The following is a 21,627-nucleotide window of genomic DNA, read 5'->3' as shown; positions in this document are numbered from 1 at the left end:
TGTTGTTGCAGGTGATAAAGTTTAGTTCTTGGACATGGGATTAGACACCAATTAGTTGTTCTGAAATCATAATTTGGTACTCAATGTACATAAACCAGGGTTAGGGCTATTTATCTAAATTAGGTTGTCCTGCCAATTCATTTACCTCCAAATGGTTTAAATATGGTTATCTTTTTATACAGATTGTCATCTGTAATTAATCTCTAAATCTTGGCAACCTGTGGGGGGAAAAAAATAACTTTTTATTTATTTATTTATTTATATATTTATTTATTTATTTATTTTATAGGGAACCTACACTCGTGTTCCACTGGTTAATGCTGGGGCTTAACCTGGCTTTAACCATGACAGCCTTCACTTCTGATTCAATTCACATTAGATCAAACTTTTAGGACGCCTGTTTTCTTTTAGCGTCTTACATGATCTTGTGTTCTTTCTGTGGAGCATAGTCAGATAGAGCCCTGTCGCACAGTGTCAGAGTAATGGCTACTCTAAATGCCTGTAATTGCTCAGGGACAGCAATTTAACGGAAATAACACATCAGAATGGTATGCGTATTCAAGCTTTAAAAGCAGCCCGAATGAATGAGGTGAGAAATAACTGTGACGAAAATAGGATTTTTGTTTATCCCCAGAGATTAGGACGGTTTATGCACAATTAAGACTATTTATAATGTGCAGCGGGATGTTAGTCTCTAAAACACTCCGGACAGACTGTAGTTCACATTAACGTCGAGTGGAATTAGAGACCAACCACAGTTCAGGAGTCACTGTTTTAAGTTTATTCGCAGTGAATACTTATTTTGTTAATATTCTATAGCTGCACAATGGGTAGTATGTGTTATGTTATACACTATATGAACAAAAATATTGGAGCACCTGATTTTTCCATCGATGCAGTATGTGGTTCTTCCCCAAACTGTTACCACAGAGTTGGATGCTCACAATTGTATAGGATTTATGGATGCTGTGGCATAAAATTATCCCTTTACTTGAACTTGGAGACTCAAACCTGTTCCAACATGACAGTGCCCCTGATCACAAAGCCAGCACCATTAAAATATGGCGTACGTGGTTTGGAGTGAAAGATCTTGAATGATCAGCTATAGAAACCTAACCTCAACCCTATTGAACACCATTGAGATGAATTAGAACACTGACTTCACCACAGGCCTCCTTACTTCACATACTTTGTTACCTGACTCTTGTGGGTGAATGAGCACGAATTTCCACAAGCACACTTCAAAGCACATGTCCCAAACATCTTCCCAGAAGAGTTGAGGTAACAGAAATTGGGTTGCTCAAAAAGGACATACTAATCTTCTAGACAGGTGTCCATAAACGTTTGTCCATATAGTGTGTTTTACTGAAATGCTATTGGGACTTAATTAGCTTAACCTGAGTAGATTGGGTAATCCATTTAATATCATTGTTTTTAGTCCCAATAATTGGCTCATGTTCAGTAATATTCATCCATTTATTTATTTATATATATATATATATATATATATATATATATATATATATATATATATATATATATATATATATATATATATATATATATATATATTGTGGGAAATAAATTTTACTAATTTTTATCTTAATGGAGACACTTTCACTATTAAGCATTCACTCTTTTCCCAGTTATAAATTTGTTTTATTATAAATTAATGTTTAAGTTATAGAATAATAAAATATTAACAACATTCAAATAGATTGTTGAGATGTTTATGGGGTTTGGTTTGGTTCCTAGTACAGTTACAGTTATATTACAGTGTGATAACTATATGATGATATATACATCATGAAGACTCTCACCACTTTTTCTGTGTGTATTTATCATTATCATGGCTTTTGGAATTATTCTGGAAAAGGCTAGTTTTTTATTTTATTTTGAAGGACCTTTTTTGCTCTACTGGACAATACTCTGACAAAACTTGCGGTTGTTACACAGCCCCTAAGCAACACAAATTAAAGCCAGAATAAGCAGTTTTCCCATAATTGTAATGATCTGTGCTCTTTGCAATTTGCATTACTCAAAAGTACCTTAATTTTATTTAATATGTTTTAAATATTCATAAGATGCTTACAGAGATTTCCCTAAAACACTATTAGCGCTATGCATAATATATTGTTGTCGACAAGAACCCAATTTCCGTATTGACTGATTCGTCCTAACAGGCAAATTCATCTGCATTGAATGAAGTAGACCTGTTAAATCCCTACCATATGTGTGATTGATTGCTTGTTTGAGCAAAAAGAGCTTCCGTGGTGCTCATGTGTTACATGCTGTCTGTGATTTTCCACTTATTGTTTAAGTGACCCTAACCCCCTTTGGAAATACTTGACTTTGCTCATTTAAAATTAGAGTTAATTTTTTTTCAACCATTTTTCACGTGAAAACAGAAGTGAAAATTATTTCACCTTGTATTTTCTTAAACAAATGTCTGTATCAATATCTAAGATGGACAATTTTTTCTCTCTTTTTTTCAAAATTGCACACACACCCCCCCAGCACCCCCCCTTTTCCCCTCTTCTTAAATATTGCGGTATATTCTTGTATATTGTGGTCCAAATCAAAGGTCACCTAATGCCAAAGTCCTAGTTTGAGCATCTCTGCATTAAGGCATTTGAAAATGTGCTCTTGAACCTATTCATATTGTAAAAATAATCTTAAATATACATTTTTTAGTTAGACTAAAGCTTGCTAATTTGGGATAAATATAGATTTCGATTTTTGTCAAGCTGCCATGCAACAAATGCCCATAATGAAAAGGGTTTATACAGTAAATAATATTTGATAGAAAAAATATGAAAGATTTGTATTTGTATTTTTTTTTCACAAAATACAAGGCTACTGCTAAATCTAAATGATCAGCCTCAATCAAAACAGTCTGTCCAAAGCTTTAAAACTACCGCAGCAATTATTAAATGTTTTCTCAGGAGATTGTCCTCAGGGATCCATCTTCCTATTGTGTGCGCTTGTGCTGGTACAATCTGTACAGATCCAACAAATGATTTGGAAAACATAGCACTTAAAAGCATTGTTAAACACGCCAAAAACAACGTATCTTGAATTGCTGCCAGTCGGAAACGGGACCTGCGTTCTTTCTTACAGTTGTTGACTGCTTGCTACGAGCTTTATTTGGGGACAGGTGGTCAGAGATGTTTTCAAGAAGGAGATTCTGGACATTTTTTTTCAATTCAACTAAAGTTCATGGTAATTATTTTGACATTTAACCGGCCATTCTATTTAAATCTGTCACTGAGGTCCAGTGATTATACATATATCATACTATCCTAAATTTTGCATACGGTTGTGTTATCTTGTCGTCAGACCTGTAATAAAGAATTTTATTATCGATTATTGTCGATTTTTTTCGATTAGTTATTGCATGAACAGTAGGGCTGCAACAACTAATCGAAAAAATCGACAATCGATAATAATCGATAATATAATTCTTTATTACGTGTCAAGCCATTGCTTGAGCCATCGTGTATGTAAAAGTTACAAACGTACTACCAGGGATAGCGAGGTAACTTGTATATACCAGTATATTAATAATATAAATTTTACACAAACATCCAAACAAAAGATGTTAAAAAGACAACATTATTGTACGCCTGCTGATGGATCACCAACCTGAAATTAGATTTTTTAAAACAGCAGCCTATAAGCAACATGTACTGTACGCTGCCCTCACTGCTCATTCTGAAGCCCTCACGCAGATTGCTCTGACCCTGGCAACACGTGATGTGATGACTGAAATCTGATAGAATCGGATAGAAATCCAAATATAAACAGGCACTCCTAGAAACAGCACTCCCGAGAGAATAGCAATGAAATGAAGAGACCATTAGGAAAAATTTCTTAAAACATAAGACTCGATTCTGATAGAGTTTAGGCTAACAAAGAAGGTCGTGCTAGCACTGACAGCCTGCCACTGTTGAATAGATGTAAATATATTTTGAATAAGTCAGCGATGAGTTAATACCTATTTATGTGACTAAACGTGTCACTGCAACAACCTAACAGATTAAACTCTGCATCCTGGTACGTAGGTGTGTTAGTGTTGTGGTTGTGTTTGGACCTGAAAAACAGTCTGACCAACAATCTTACTGTCAACGTTAATGCTAAATCACATTCCTCCAGTTGTGCAAGCTTTTGACATTATAAAAAACATGCTGCAATTGAATTAAAAAACAGACAATTATTTGTTATTACAAAGCTCTCTTTGTTTGATAGGGTTTTAACTTCAATCGACTAACGTGGTCACAAACGGGTCAAGCGTAAGCAGCATAAACGTGGATAAGTTGAGTCTGAGGGCAAAATGGAAATGTACAGATTTGAAATCGTCAGCTTGCCACATGTCTTTCAGTGTCGAGGCTACATTCCTAGATCTAGCGTGCGAGAGTGAGAGGGTTTCACCATGTTACTCATCACACAACCTGGGGCAAGCAGACGGCAATATAAACACCAGGGGCCCTGTCAGAATGTGTGCATGTGTCTGAGGGGGGGAAGGGTTTTTTTTTTTAGCAAACATTCTACACCCAGCCAGACCTGACTAACCCTCATGACAGTCAGTGACATCAGTGCTGCAGCGCTAATGCGTTTGCTATGCAGCCGCATTAATCTGTTCTTGTGTCTTCTCCTAAATGACGTCGAGCACACACTCAGCTTTAGTATCAGCCAAGAAAGTGCAGACATCGCCATCATGAAACACAGACACAGCGGACTAATAAATCAAGCTTTAATATAATCCCAGTGTTCTCTTCGCTATTGAGTCACTGTTTTAGTGCACTGCATGGCTAGAATTATGTTTAGAAGTTTTGTAAGTGTTTTAGGAACATCTCTACACCTTTTAAGCAGCATGCACAGGAAACTCGATAAGCCATAATCAAATCAGCTCGTATGTCTCGTATGAGGAATCAAATACCCAATGGCATGCTGTTAAAGAAAATAATCAATGACAGAGTAGTGTGATGCAGCCTGGTGTGAAGCAGTGTTACTGTAACCACCCCGATGTTATTTTATTGAACTGTATAAATCTCAAAAGTACTTATCATTATTTCTCTTCTACCACATCAATTAGCCAACATAACCAAGTTGTACAACACCCTTATACTTTTTATCCTTTTTTTAGTTACGTTTATTATTGTGGAATATTTGTGTGTTACAGATTCATTGTTTATTTGATATCAACTATGAACACTCGATTCCTCTCGATTCTCACTTTATAGCCTTTTCGAACAAAAAACACACTTTGTCTCATTTTTGAGAACCTGGAAGGTGCAAAGTCCTCCAAGCAAATATGACTGAAAACGTTAAAAAGTCAATATCATTTGTACAACAGTAGCAAACAGGAAAACAGTGTCTACACACAGCCTCTCTCTCTCTCTCTCTCTCTCTCTCTCTCTCTCTCTCTCTCTCTCTCTCTTTCTCTCTCTCTCTCTCTATATATATATATATATATATATATATATATATATATATATATATATATATATATATATATATATATAATATAAATATAAATATCTAAATATAAAATTGTGTGCCGCATATACATATATATATATATATATATATATATATATATATATATATATATATATATATATATATGTGACACACCTTCTCAATCAAATAGTTTTCTTTATTTTCATGACTATGAAAATTGTAGAGTCACACTGAAGGCATCAAGGGCTATTTGACCAAGAAGGAGAGTGATGGGGTGCTGCGCCAGATGACCTGGCCTCCACAGTCACCGGACCTGAACCCAATCGAGATGGTTTAGGGGTGAGCTGGAGCGCAGAGTGAAGGCAAAAGGGCCAACAAGTGCCAAGCATCTCTCAGGGAACTCCTTCAAGACTGTTGGAAGACCATTTCAGGTGACTACCTCTTAAAGCTCATCAAGAGAATGCCAAGAGTGTGCAAAGCAGTAATCAAAGCAAAAGGTGGCTACTTTGAATATGACATTTTTCAGTTGTTTCACACTTTTTTGTTATGTATATAATTCCATATATAATTCCACATGTGTTAATTCATAGTTTTGATGCCTTCAGTGTGACTCTACAATTTTCATAGTCATGTGAAAATTGTGTACTGTGTATGTGTATATATATATATATATATATATATATATATATATATATATATATATATATATATATATATATATAGGCGGCACGCAATTTTATTGGATGTCTTTGGATCCAGTAGCATGGTCCAAAAGCTAGTGAAACTCCCTACCAGAAGAGTGGGGACAAAATGTGAAATGGGATGTTCAAAAAGCACATGCTAATCAGCAGGTCAGGTGAAAAATTTTTGTCCACATAGTGTATATTGCTGACTAGTTAGCAAACTAAAAGTAAACTAGCATGCATTTGAAACTGCACACAAGTGCAAGTTTGGTTACAGATTCTTGACTTGAATTATTTTCGTGCTTGCTGCACGTAAGTATATACTGTAATAAATAAGCCGCACCTGTCTATAAGCCGCACCTGTCTATAAGCCGCAGGCTGTCTACACTGAAACTAATAAACTTTACACAGGCTTTAATGAAAGACAGTGTCTGTTACACGGCTTGTATCTAAACAGTAGCCTACCAAGAAAGTCATTGTTTACTGTCTTCCTCCTTCCTTTCACAACAATTTCTCTCGAGTGTTTTTCTTTTGGCATCGTCGTGCGTTTAAAAATCACCATCGGTGAATCTTTTCTCGCGATGCCGTGCAGCTCAGAACACAGGTGAAGTGTGTTTTTATGCCCGGTTGTTTTCAGCGTGACGAATGATTCACATTTCCTGTTGACAGTCCGAGTGAGCGGCAGGTCAAACGTCAGAGGAACATCATCCATATTTATGATGTGATGATCCCGATTCAGTGGGAGCGCATCTGATTTAATATAAAGAATTTCATTGGTTCACCTGAACCCGTTCTGCAATTTCATTGGTCTGATGTTATGGGGTTCAGTTTTTTTGGCTTGAAGTTTGTGAAACCCGGAAAAACCCAGGAATAGTCCATAAATTAGCCGCTTCATTGTTTAAGTCGCGGGGTTCAAAAACGTAGGAAAAAGTAACGCCTTCTAGTCCGTAAAATACGGTACGTATAAAGTATATAGCAGAGGTTTATATATGTTTATATATACGTGTGTGTGTATATATATATATATAAGCTAGCTAGATAAGCAAACAGGATATTTAGCTTAAACTTTAAGTGTACCATGGTGATATTTTAGATAGCATATTTTTGCAAACTGAAAGATTTGGACTTGGTTATACAGGAAAATATCGATAAAGTCTTTATGTTTAAGTAACAATTTTATATTATCATGTGTAGGCCTTTAATTGCACCGTAAGTGCATTTCTAAGCACTGTAATGCAAATTAATGCCATTCCGTAAGATGTCACATCTGTAAGCACATACTGTGATGAACTGAAATCCATCTTCTTGAGTTATATATGTATATGAGGATATAAACCTGTACTATTAACTACTAATAACACGCTTTGTACAATAATTTCGAAAATGAGCGTTATTAAAGTAACGTCTACACAGCAGCTTACTCGCAGATTCCACAAAGAGACTTTTATCTTCTCTCTTTCCCGATGCTGTCGGGATTTTCCTACTATGTCAAGCGGCGGCTAATGCAGATAAGAAATCCAGCGCTTTCTCATATAAATAACGTTTAAATTCACTCTGCCTTCTCTGATGTCAAAGGATTTGTGGAATTGATATTTGGCTAAAAGCTTGCTAATGTATGTGTGCCTATAAAAGCAGACCTCTTAGTGTCAAACACTACGTCTCTTAGAAAGACCAGTAAAACAACTCACACGAAAGCTGATGCAGTAGAGGTAAGAGGTAAGAGATAAGGGCGAGCGACGTGACTCGGCTCAGTCCTGTTGACCCAGATTCGAGCAGACTGCTGACATTTCACGCTGGCCTTTGAAGGGAACCTCAAAAAACATTATTAAGGAATATCGATCCCAAACCGTATCTTCGTGACCAGCTCCGCAACACTGAACTGTCCTGTTTGTTTTGCACGTCTATTTTTCCTATTAGTCCATGTCTTTTACTTTCTCCTTTTTTCTCTGTCTGACATTGGACATGCTCTTAAGTTGTTATTTATCAGTGCTGTAATAAAGTGATCATGGGTCGGATTTATAACATGTATTTGGCCTTGTATAGCTCTTGTACTATATCTATTGTTAATAAAATCCCTATGAGCCATGATTTAAGCCTATATGATATATTTAATTTCGAAACTAGGCACTATAGGGATGGCTTATCGAATTCAACAACCTGTAGCATTTAGGATATACCACATTCCCTTTAACTTGCTTGGAGAACTTGATAAATATTAAACAGCAAAAAGTATAAAGAAGCTTTTTTCAACTGTGAAGGATTTGTCACCAGGTTCTTTACCCCCTGCCCATCCACATCAATGAGGATGAAATTAGAGATGAGAAGATGCTGGTTTCAGAAAGCTGCAGGTTCATCAACGTGAGAAATCAGACGCATCTAAATAGTAGATATATTGATTTTACATACTCTGTGTTAGAGAAGGCTTGGTGAAATGTAGAAAACCTAAATCAATTTCAATTATAGCCACACTCTTTTAAATAACTTCTGCTAACCAGCTGTTACAGTAGAGCAAAATGTGCATCAGTGGGTGGAACATATATGCTTTAGAATGCATTTAATTGGACGAACACAGCGCCTATTTTTATTTATTTTTTTATATATATAAAAGTGTTGAAGCTGTAGTATTGATGTAAAATTGTGGTACACAAAAAAAAACCTTTGGATTTTAAAAGCCTGTTGTGATTTTTTTGTTTTTTATATTTTAAATATGAAGCTTTCTTATGATTGTTACTTTCTCATTTCCCTTTACAGTTTTGTTTTGTCTTTATTACTCATTAGTAAAATGCCAATACAAGCCTTTATCGTCTTTTCATGTTAACTCCGCAGGCACTCTGCACACAATGTTTGTTTGATGCGCCAGGTGTTGATCATGTGTTTTTCATCTCTTTTCGACATCCTCTATACAACATCCATGCAGCAAGTGGAAAAATTCAAAACCCTATGCAAGTGATCGTTTTTTCAATCAGGACCCACAAGAAGCCCACAAGCTTCATTTTGTTTTCAATCTGGTACATCAAAGCTGCTTCTTTTCACCCTTTTTTGAGATAATGCAGCGCTGACGTCACCAGGCCATGTTTTGGCCCCTGCCAGCACCAGGAGGTTATAACGGTTCACTACTTCTTTTTAAGATCAAACAAAGTGAAGGTCAAGTGACACACTTATTTACCATTGACACAGAAAGAGAGAGTGCTGCTGCTTGACTGGGTGTTTCCAATTTACAAATTCATTATGTAATCATGCACAATGATGGCATATCTGATAAGATGCATTGAAAATAAGAACATACACTATATGGACAAAAGTATCGGGACACTTCACTTTTGCAGCCATACGGTGTTCTGTTACTATACATTTGGAGGCATGCAACTGTATAGGATGTATTTGAATGCAGTCCCATTAAACTTTTCCGAACTGTGACAATGCCCCATGCACAAAGCCTTAAAAATATGGTTTACATAGGGTGTAGTGGAAGGTTATGAGTGGGCTGCTATATACCCTGAACTTAACACTACTAAACACCTTTGGGATTAATTGGAACACTGACTGCACCCCTGGTCTCCTCAACTCACCTACATCAGTACCTAACACACAAATCTCTACATGCACACAGAAAAAGAATCTTCACAGATGACTGGAGCATATAATAACAGCAAAATCTCAACTAAATGTAGAATGAAATGTTCAAAAAGAGACCATTTATTAATTGTTGCACTATTAACAATAATTAAAACAATTTCAATAACACATCATTTTCTTGTTTATAAAATATGGATAATAATTCTATATGTTTATTTTTTTGGTATAGTGTTTATTTATTTGTATTTTTTTTAACAGCAATTTGCCAACACTAACTATATAGCTTATTTAGTTTTATCCATTTACATTTATCTGTATCAGTTCCATAACAGTGTATAACCCTTGTGCTGTAATCTATAACTATTTGTACAATAAAGCTGTTTGATTGGTGCAATAATAATACAGTTTATACATTAAAATTCACTTTGATCATGTGGCATGTCCAAGTCTCAAGTAATCAATTTCTTTAGGTAAAAAAAGTTGTATTATTTGAAATGCTTTTATTAATAGCCTTCGAATTGCAGATGCAATACTATCAGAGCTGTTGCTATGGAAAACACCTTCTGACCAATCAAACAGCTTTATTGTATAAATCGTTTAAGTCTTCAGCTTTGGTGTGTATGTCTTCCAGGTTTTTGTGCTCCTGATTAAAGTTTGTCCAGCCATTTATGAGTTTCGTTATAGGCAGGAAACCTGTATTGGGAAACACTGGTTGTTATAAGGAACATGTGCAGGATAGAGGACAAGGGTTTCAGATTATACACTGATATGAAACTTATATTATTAATCACTGCATCATAATGTCCATGATGTCCTGATAAGTTATCTTTTTATAACCTATTGTTTTCATCTGATCTGAACAGCTGCCTGTAATTCCATTTCTTTGAACATATGAAACTTTTTTTTTTTAGCCTTGTGATGATAAACAGATTAGGAGAACATGAACAAACTTCAAGGGTTAGAGTCAGACAGCGGACTCTCTATAATGAGCCGTCACGAAGCATCGCAATCGTCGAATTCACCACGACAGACGTTCAGGTAAAGGTCTTGATTTTGGACCGAGTGTATAACCTGGGTTGACTGACTGTGGAGGCTAACACTGTAGGTGCGGTTAGAACGAGACAGATTAATGCGCTCTCTGTGATGATGTGCCTATGACTCCGAGTTTAATGTCGAGGGTTTGTGACTCATCTCTTATGTCCACATCAAAGTCGAGGGGAATTGAAATCCATTGGAGATCTGTTGGACATGGTATGTGTGATAAGCTTTTGAATCATATGGACCTTGTATGGCAAGTAATTAGATGGTGTCGAGTGGTGCAATTATGTAAATAAAGGAAGTTCACCGGGTCGTCTGGAGGAGACGCGGGGAACTTATGGGAACCACTTGAGAGCCGCCGGGTATGGCTTTTCAACTTTTATTACTGTACCATAAACAACCGAGTTACCTCAAATCAATGTCCTCGTCTTTGGTGTGGTTGAGGTCACCTCCTCTTGCACTGCATGGTCATTTATCAGCTTCTAAAGCAAAGTCTAGACCTCTCATTTAAGCCAATACCACTTTGGAATACTTAAGGACCTTGTAGTAGTGTGTATCTATCTTTGGGGATTTGGGAAAGTGTGTTCTGGATATTGAGAGTATAGAGCTGAATAGTGAGGTGCTGTAAGTTGTATAATTCTTGCTCTTGTCCTGTTCTTTATCATCTTGTTCTAATGGTTGTACTTTAGCAGAAAAGTCAAATTGATTGCAAATTGATTACAATTCAGATTCATGATGAGTTGAGCAGGACACAACAGGACGTTCTACTAGAAAAAAAGATGATGTCCTGTGACCCAACATGAAGCTGAATTACTGTTTGTCGATGGTTAGAATGATTTTTTTATTCGTTCCTTCATTTTATGACGCTGTATGTCAAAAGTATTTGACCATAGCAACCATATGTGAACATTGCTGAACATTTCATTCCAAATTCATTTGCATTTATATGGAATTGGTCCCATCTTCTGACTAAGGCTATGATGGACTCCACTCTACCTTCTTAGGAAGGCCCTTTACTAGATTTTGGAACATCGCTGTGAAGACTTGGCCCTTCAGCCACAAGGTCACAAAAATCACGTGACAAAATCTGGCATACAGTCAGCATTTCAATTTAACCCAGTAGGGTTAAGTTTAGATCTGTGTGCAGAACACTTAAGATCTTCCACTCCAACCGTCTTCCTGGAGCTTACTTTGTGCCCAGGGGCTCTGTCATGCTGTAACAAGTTTGAAAAATCTTTCAAGAACTAGACCTAGACATTAATGTGCTTTCAACTATTTGGAAAGCCCAAATATGGGTGTGATGACCAGGTATCCACATATCTTTAGTTATATATTGTACATTTAATGCCGAAGGACATAAAAAAAAATACTTTTTGCACAGAATGGTCAATGCTGTTTTAGAAAAATGCATTATTAAATAAATAAGAAAAGTGATCTATTTTAAGTTTCAATTTGTAGAAAACTTTGACTTCCAGGAAGCACCGTTCATATGAAAATTTCTGATGAAATATACAGAACACAACAGGTAATCCCTGTTTCTCTGATATCCTGCTGGATTTCTCGGTAGACAGAATGCAGCTTGTATATTTCATTAAAGAAATAAAATGAAACATCAAGGTAAAAAACAATATTTCAGCAATGTGATTAAACTTTCAATAGTCCAACCTGGTCAAGAAATCCAATCTAATAGACCACCCAGACTTTGAGGCAGACTATTATTAGAAAGCAATCCAAATTCTCCACAAGTTGCTACAGACACAAAGCAGATTGCCAACCTCTCTGTATTGTTTAGGTTGTTTGCCATGCAAGTCAAACACACCTCTTCCTCTGAGATGTTTCTGCCACTAGGGTTTCATGATGAATTGACAGCCGGGAGACAAATTAGAGGAAAAACCAATATAAAGTATTTTGAACCCCTGCAAGCTTGCCAGTGTTTGCTGGGTTTGGGTTGGTGTTGGGTTTTACAAGACTCTGTTCTGGAGACATAATTTGGAAATATTTTTCTTCTTCGTTATTCACTCTTATTCACCAAGCCCTCATGCACTGTGGATAGGGGGGAGTCATCCTGAAAGAGACCATTCTTATCAGGATAGAAAGGTTTGGTCATAGAATGAAGGTGATCAATCAGAAGAACGGTGTAGTGATTTCTAATGATAGTTCCTTTAAAAGGGAACAAGTGGAAAATAAATGCTTCTACAGCACAATGGAAGCTGTCAGCTCCTGTTAATTCAGGAGACTTGTGTAGGGAAGTGGTAGCTTGATGGTTAAGGCTCTGGATTACTGATCGGAAGGTTGGGGTTCCCAGCGTTGCCCAGCTGCCACTCTTGGGGCCCTTGAGCAAGGCCCTTAACCCTATGTGCTTCTGACCCCAGCTTCAACATCACTGGTATATGCAAAGAAAGAATTTAGCTGTGTTGTTCATTTGACAAATTCAAAACACCTTTTTGTAGAAGAAGAATTACAGTAATCCCCTGCTTTACTGCGGTTCGAATCTTGCGCCCCCTTGTATTTCACGGAATTACATTTGCCACATAACTTATTTGTTTGGCTGATTTTCCCGGTCTCTCACGGACAGCACCATAGACCAAAAAACTAATTGGGAATTGTTTTTATGTAAAATAATGAAATTTATTGATAAAAATATAATTATTAATTATAAAATGAAGTAAAATGTTAATACAGTACTGTATACATAAAAAAGCATTTTTAGTTAGAGTTTGTTTATCGTGGTTTTTTGTTTATCGCTGTGGTTTCGTACATACATCAAGTTTAATCATCAACATTTGATATCTCGACATTTGCCTTATGTCTTTATGATATAATTGATTAACAAGCAGTGTGTGCGCGTGTGTGTTAATGAAGTGAATTATAATACATGGTGCATAACATGGTCATAGCCACAATATTAAAAACTCAAGGCCATGGAATCAGTTTCTGGAAAAAAATCTCTGATGGTTTCCATCATTAATGGACTTTTAATGAAATTGTCTTAACAGTTTAATCACATTTCAGACAGTTTATAACTACAGATATTTATTTTACTAGAAACACCACCAGAACCCAATTGGGCTTTTGGTTATTTTCAGAAAAATTCAAAAAATCTATCGAGACGTGTTCCATTAAACAGGCCGCCACAAACACACTTCAGTCACGTCTTTAATAGTTTTAATATCATTTTTTTAAGCATGGACTACAGTTCTCCATAACAGTTCTAGGTTTTGACATTTCATTAAACTGAAATGAGAGCTCTTGCTATTTTCCATCTTGAACTGGACTTGGCTTATTTTTTCTCTTGAGATTTTTGTAGGATTTCTGTTTGAAGTTTTTCTGGTTACTCGGAAACCAACAGAACCTGGTTTGATGATTACCATCAGAGTTAAATTAGATAAGCTATCAGGAACCATTAGGAACCACACATTTCATTATACTACCATTACCGACCGAATGAAACACATTTAAAACCATTGCAAGCCAATAGAAATGTTGTAGTAATGATTGCTAGCAAGAACTCGAACCTTCTACATGAGACTTCTTCTTTTTAAGATATTGATTTTTAACCCAAATAGTATATACAGTATATATATATATATATATATATATATATATATATATATATATATATATATATATATATATATATATAATAATGCATTTCACATATGTACGGTAACATAAATGACCCATTTCCTGCAGAAAAAAAACTCCAAAAAAATCCAGTTGCAGTAATGAGTTTGCTGAAGCATGTAATAATAAAAGGTTGAGGTTTCATGCCCTTGTTTGTGTATTTAGCTCACATATGGAGCACATCCCCGTATTACTGCTTCATGCACAAAGACTGAATGTAACGTGATCACACAGAGTTAAAATGTGGCTTCCTTGCATGCTGTGCTTCTAATTAATGTCCTTAAGGAATTGGCTTTTTCTTCTGGTACCCTCCTCTACACGGATCTTTTTCTGTCTCAGACACATGCACTCTCTCGCTCTAACCAATGAAGCGTTTCGATTCCAAATCATAAGCAGGCAATTTTACTGTCAGTTCTGGTGACGTGGAAAACTAACCCTCCATCAGATCTACACTAGATTTGCATTTTATTCTCACTCGCTTTATTGCCAAGATCTGTTTAGTTCAAAATCTACGTCTACGTAGACACATCTACGTTCTAAACCTATTTGATATTTGATACATATGGTATACACACCAACATATTTGGCTTTTTTTTTATATTCATTGTTTCATTAATTTTTAATAAAAAAATAATAATAATAAAAAAAATCATAATTCTTATCATATTGTGTTCACTTTATACCAAAAACCTTTTTTTTTTCAAACCCAACTTCTAATATCGATTTATGTCTATACTGTACATTTCCTTTCACTTCTTTGTTTTTAGCAACTGCAAGAGCAGACAAACCACAGAGTTTTACTTTCAGGAGTAGAGGAATGCAATTAATTACACCAGCAACCACTTCCATTACAACACTGTTATTAAAACCAGAACAACTTCCACATGAGGAAGCTTAAGGTTAGCAATACTCGACTCACTGAAAACAAACCTGACCTCGCGAAAAGAAAGCGAATTGTCCGACTTGGGATTTACGACCATGTAGCTTTGTTTTATTTTGTGTTTCAATGGCAGAATATTAATATACATCTTATCATGGAAAGAAATAATTCTGTTCCATGTGACCTTTAACTCCATGGTTTTTTTTGCATGAATTCAGACAGATTAAAGTGGGCTATGACAAGAAGAGATTGTTAATAGAGATTCAGCTGAACATAAAGATGTCTGAAAATCTAACAGCTTCTGCTTAAGTCTCACTAAGAAACCAATAATGATCCCATGAGCACATGAACACCATGCATGGGTTTAACCAACCAGGAAGATTTTGTTTTCTTGTAATCCTAATAAAGCTTGATTTACAAGCAACTATAGCAGAAATGTAGTTTAAGTGCACTTTTAGTGTATTTGGTAATACTCATGACTGAAAAACTAAACAAATAGACTTTAATGGACAATTCTTCTAATATTAAATATACAGATTATTTTCTCAGTTATTTTTCCAACATTCATACAGAACCTGAGATTTATTAGTGTACTTTTCTCCATGTATATTATACATAAAAGAGAGGATAATGCAGAAACAAAAACACACTTAGAAATAATATAATAACCCCCAGACAATCCCGCCCATCTCAGCACCTGTTCTATTATTTATAACATACACGAGCTCTCATTTTGGTGTCTTCAAAAACGTTCTCGTCACAGAACACTAAAAGTCAGTACTTTAGAGAAATATCGAGGCTATTAAAATGGAAGCGCATTTCTCACGTCAGAATGTCTACAGAACAAGTTAGTTCCTGTTATTACGGTTAAAGCAGCCTGTAATTTTTCTCTCTGTCTTTTTTAATGAAAATAAATGCAGCTTGTCATGTTAGCAAGAAACCACCAAGCACGACATACTGCATCCTGAAAGTTTTAGTTTTTTTTCCGCAAAAAAAAAAAAAAAGTGCCAAGTCAGCAATTCCATATGTTTTCAAAATCCGTTTTGTGTTCATGCTATTATCACAAATTTCCTCACGAAAGTTGCTGCTGTAGAAATAATACGTACGGTCAGGCAACCACAAAACATGCAGGTTTTTTGTTTGTTTGTTCCCAACCAAAATCCTTTATGAACTTTGAACACACCAGACTTGTAGTTTTTCATGGAGCTTCTCAGCAAACATCTGATGAAGCATTAATAAGTTTATTTTTTAATGACATCTGTGCAACAGCATCATTTATATTTAGACCCTGTTACACACTTTCCACCTGCCCACACACACACACACACACACACACACACACACACACATACACACACAAACAGACACAATCACAGCTTAAGCACAGCTGTAAGTCTGACTGGAAAGTGAAAGATGATGCAACAGAATTGCCAGGTTCTGCATGGAACCCGAACCTCGACCACAGGATATAACCATCATGCAACTTTTTTCCCTCTCTGTAATGGAAATCGGCAAAGTAACAAGTTCAGCATTTTCTGTGAAGGGGATTTTTGTCAGTGTGGTTAAGTTTGCCTACAGTAGGGGATTCTTACTAAAAGCCAATGCAGTACAGAATGAATCAAGCTAATGATTATGAATCATATATGCTTTTATAGAAGCTTTTTCATGTACACTGAGGTCCCACCATTGATACTGGTGAATCAGTTTCAGATTAACACCAGCAGCTGATTTGGAGCACAGCTGAGACTCTGCAAATTGCCCATAATTCACTATTTTGTCATCAGGTCAGGTCCAAGTTCCTTTTGTTTCTTGTTGTACATGTGCAAGGGTGTCTGAGTGACAATGAGTGTTAGAGCTGGCTGTTTACAGTCATCATGCTGCTCAGGGCACCAATGACCAGGCTTGACCTCCTCCTACACACTCCTGGCTAAGTACAGCACACTTCCCCACGCCTGATAGCCGCACAATGGCAGGAACCTCAGGCCAGAACAAAGACTCTTAAAACTCTGACCGATTTCCTGCTGCCGGCGGCTGGAGCGCGAGCTCCCATAGAGGGCTATCTAGGGAAAGGGATTATATTCAATCCCTCTCAACAATTAACAAATCATATAAAAAGCACCCCTACTGGCACAAAGTATAGTGTTGCCCCAAGGAAGACAGAATGGTGCATGAATGGACACCAGCTTTACTTCCTCTCCCTCCCTCCCTGTCTCACTCGCGCTTCAGCTCGCACACACTGAAGTTATTAGAATCTGTTGCCGGAAGACGTGTGTGTGTGTGTGTGTGTGTGTGTGTGTGTGTGTGTGTGTGTGTGTGTGTGTGTGTGTGTGTTGCTGTAGTCCAAACAATCTGTGTCAGTTTTAGCAGTGGAAATTGAAATGGTGGTCCAAACGTTTTCTGCTACAAACAAATGCTCTTCAGCTGCTGTACAGCCTGGACACAGTGTTTTGGCAAACAGTTCCAGCTATATGTGAAGCAGCTGGGCTACTGTTTATGTTCGGCCATTTTGAACACGAGAGTTCGAACACTTTAACATCAAATTGCTTGTTAATCCTGCTGAACACGAAGTGGTGGATTTTCAAACTTACTCAATCCAAAGCTCCAGCTAAAAGTTTTCTCGTTGACATACGAGGTGGTATCAAAAAGTTGCAAGACTAACGGTGCTAAATAGTGCTATCCTGAGCACGTGCGTTACCACGTCTGACATTTCATCATGGACAGCAAGTTAGAAACAAAGTGCAAACGTGAAATTCTGCGAGAAACTGGGCAAATGTGCCACATAGACGTTTGTCACGTTTGACATACAGCGACGTTGCACCGAGTCACACGCGCGCTTTAAGAGTGGAAGAACATCACTGAAAGACAACGAGAGATCGGGAAGACCTTCAACGAGCTCAATGCTAAACCGTTCGGAACGATTCAAACGATCTCATTTCCGCACCCACACTTCTGCAGACTTCTCTCACTTCCTGAAAATGAAGATCCAGCTCAATGATCACCGTTTTGGCACCCATGAGGAGATCCAGCACGAATCACAGAAGGTGCTTGAGACGCTTTCGAAAAGAAGACTTCCAGAACATATTCCAGAAGTGGCAGGAACAATGGGAGCGCTGTTTTACTGTGCATGGGGTCTATTTTGAAGGTTATAGTGTGTAAAGAGCAGGTCTTGAAACTTTTTGATACCACCTCGTATTTGAGTGTAACCTCAGATCATTATAATGTGAATACCAACCTACATTCAAACTTCAAGGCCAATTTGGAGACCATTATTTATGTAGGAAACCTTGCATATGCATATGACCGCCATGTGTGTGTGCAGAAAACTAAACATGATCAAATTTAGTAGAATTAATGGGGGGTGTGGGTGGAGCTTGAAAGTCCGCCCACTTTTGGAAACCCTTCTGGGAGAGCGTGCATAAAAAAACACAGGCTTACTGCAATTCGAAATGTTTAGTATGTGATTTAGTGTGGACACGTGTGTATGCATGAGTGCGTGTGTGTGTGTGTGTGATCAGGGGACTATGATGCATTGGAACTTGGTGTAGTAGTGAGGGTCTGATTAGAGAAGCCAACATGATCGGATGCAGTGAGCAGCGCGCTCGCGCACCCACGAGGAGGAGTTTTTAAATCCGCATGCGTTTCCTCTCACACACAGCTCTCGCACCCGGGCAGTGAGTCGCGCGCTCTCGCGCAGCGCCGGGGAATTGCGGCACGGCTCGCAAGCGCGCGCGCGCTCTCGGGATGTCCTCTTGGCCGGTGCGTGTGCACGGGAGCGCTGCAATCGCTCGTTCGTAGAGCTGGCAGGCACCGTGGCTGCAAGGTCGGTTTGCGACTATCCTCCTCCTCATCCTCCACATCCTCCACATCCAGATCCGCATCCAGCCGTCGTTCCCTGCGGCGCGGCAACCGGGAGCGCGAGCATGGTGGCCAAGGATTACCCGTTTTACCTGGTGGTGAAGAGAACCAACTGCTCGCTCGAGGTGCAGACGGTGAGCAGCGCGAGCAAAGAAGCCGAGGTGGGGGTTGCGTTTAAAAAAAGAAAGAAAGAAAAAAAGAAAAGACTCGAGATGCAAATGACATAAATCAGTGTGCTTGCGAGTGCGCGTGCTTTTTTTTTTTTTTTTTTTATATATATATACATTTCCAATGATTTGCACGCGCACAGAGCTTGTTGTTTTGCATCTTAATAAGGATTAAGGTTATTTTCATGGATGTTGCACTGTTGTGGTTGTTATTTGCACAACAAATGCATTCGTGTATAATAAGGATTTAATAACATGCATCTAATTTTTATGCCTAATCAGCATTTCAGGAAAGCATTTTGGATTTGGTGCTCAGATTTGATACATCAGTCCCACATTAACATGATATCTATCATATTATTTATGCCGGTTTGACTGTGTTATGTTGTGTAATAACTTTGGAGAGGTTGTGTGAGCAGATGTTTTTATCCCTGAGGTTTACAGTGAGCTGGAGTTGAGAGGCCATGTTTAGGTCAGAGCATGACTTGCTGTTTAAAAAGCCCAGTTTCAAAGCCTGACCAGCATCTATCTTCTACATGTTTGTCTCTTCGAGTCAGAATGTCAGAATCTAAATTACTTGCGTAGTCAGACGGTGTCATGTAGGATTGATTGATTGATGGATGGACTATTGATCAGTCAGCAGAGTCTGTGTGCTAAAGGTGTGAAAAAAAGCAGTGCACAAGAGATCATTGAGTGTGATAAGCGCGACACAAACAAGAGACTGGTCAAAGGAGACAGAAAACAAAAAAACAGCATTCAGATCGATGCTTGACTCAGCCGTGCTCGAGATTGTGGGATGTGTAGATGAATGCACAAGGCAGTCACGGATTACTCACGTCTGTCTGAACATGTGAGTTTGTCGTTAAATCACTTCAGAGCGAACCCACGGAGGCCTTCGCAGGGGGAATCGCCCTCTGATCACTGGATCACTTTACACCGAAGGGCCAGCCTGCCACTAAAGAATGGGCTGTAAACTTTTCAAAGTCAGGCTGTGCGTGTGAGCGCGTGTATGTGCGTGTGTGCTGCACACGGTCACATTGATTTTACAGCCCGCACTGTCATCGTCTATTTTAAAGATTTGAACGGCAGCTGAATGAGTGAAAAAGTCACATCATCATTCAATCCTTCCTGTTGAAAGATGGTCAGTGGGTTAATGTTTTGAACATGGCCATAATGTCTCCTAATATACTTCTAACATGTCTTAGATTGATCTATTTATCTATAGGTCTTTCCATCTTTCCATCTGTCCATCTGTCTGTCTGTCTGTCTGTCTGTCTGTCTGTCCATCTGTCTGTCTGTCTGTCTGTCTGTCTGTCTGTCTGTCTGTCTGTCTGTCTGTCTGTCTGTCTGTCCGTCCGTCCGTCCGTCCGTCCGTCCGTCCGTCCGTCTATCCATCCATCCATCCATCTAACCAATACTATACTATATTGACAAGTTTGTGGACACCAGACCATAAGATTCATATGGGTTTTTCTAACATCCTATTCAACTTTTAGTTCCTATTTGCTGTTTTTAATAACTTCCCTTTTTCTTGGAAGATGTTCCAGTAGAATTTGGAGTGTGCTTATAAAGATTCATTTAGCCACAAGGATGTTAGTAAAGTCAGGTACTGATGGAGGCTCGGAGGCTGGGGGTGCAGTCGGTGTACAATTTATTCCAAAATTATACTCAAACCTACTCAAGATCTTTCACTCCAATCCATAAAAACCATATCTTCATGAGTTGGCTTTGAGCACAGAGGCATTGTCATATTGCAACAGGTTTGGGTCACCTAATTCAAGTGAAGGGAAAATTAAATTCTACCACATCCATAAACTGATTGACTGACTGCCTGTATGTCTGTCTGCCCCTGTCTGTCTGTCCGTCTGCCTGCCTGTCTGTCTGTCTGCCTGTCTGTCTGTCTGTCTATCGTTTGTGAATCTTCTAAACCTTAATGACTTTGCATTTGCATTAATTGCATCTTCTGTGTTCAGTGTTCATTTTACTGCAACCTCATTTTTTTTATAAAACAAAGTTCATAAGACAAAATAATAATAGGTAATTTGTCTAAGTGGTAATCGAAATGCACCTGGGACAGAATGTTAGACACGTGAGTCATGGCGTGGCATTCTGTAATCTGCTTTGTTGTGTACCACAATGAGAGCACACCTCCTCAGGGTGATGATTGTGCAAAGTGCTGTTCATATGTTTAGTTCCCTCTGGTGTTTATCAGCTCTTGCAGAATCCAATCTATTCATTTGCTTCCACTGTATCACAAGGGAAGCCATAGACCTTGATATAGCCTCGACTGAAACATCTCAGAAAACACACTTCCTCATTACCCAGCAATGAAAACTGCTTC

The 21,627-nt window shown here is 37.9% G+C and overlaps 1 protein-coding gene across 5 annotated transcripts in view; it reads left to right on the top strand.

The window, feature by feature from the left end:
• arhgef3 (Rho guanine nucleotide exchange factor (GEF) 3) overlaps nucleotides 1–21,627 on the top strand; it is an 82,744-nt gene that overhangs the window by 43,221 nt on the left and 17,896 nt on the right. The window contains exon 1 of one of the 5 annotated variants that reach the window (XM_083534493.1): nucleotides 18,650–19,253. The exons of 3 other annotated variants lie outside the window; for them this stretch is intronic. In XM_083534493.1, coding sequence (XP_083390619.1) covers nucleotides 19,185–19,253 — 69 coding nt within the window. In that variant the 5' untranslated portion in view covers nucleotides 18,650–19,184. Of the gene's footprint in view, nucleotides 1–18,649; nucleotides 19,281–21,627 lie in introns of those variants that run through there. One more of the 5 variants, XM_083534491.1, reaches the window with a different exon arrangement.

Source organism: Silurus aristotelis, assembly GCF_946808225.1.
Source record: "Silurus aristotelis genome assembly, chromosome: 28".
NCBI lineage: Eukaryota > Metazoa > Chordata > Actinopteri > Siluriformes > Siluridae > Silurus > Silurus aristotelis.
This window is presented reverse-complemented; position numbering and strand designations above follow the sequence as displayed.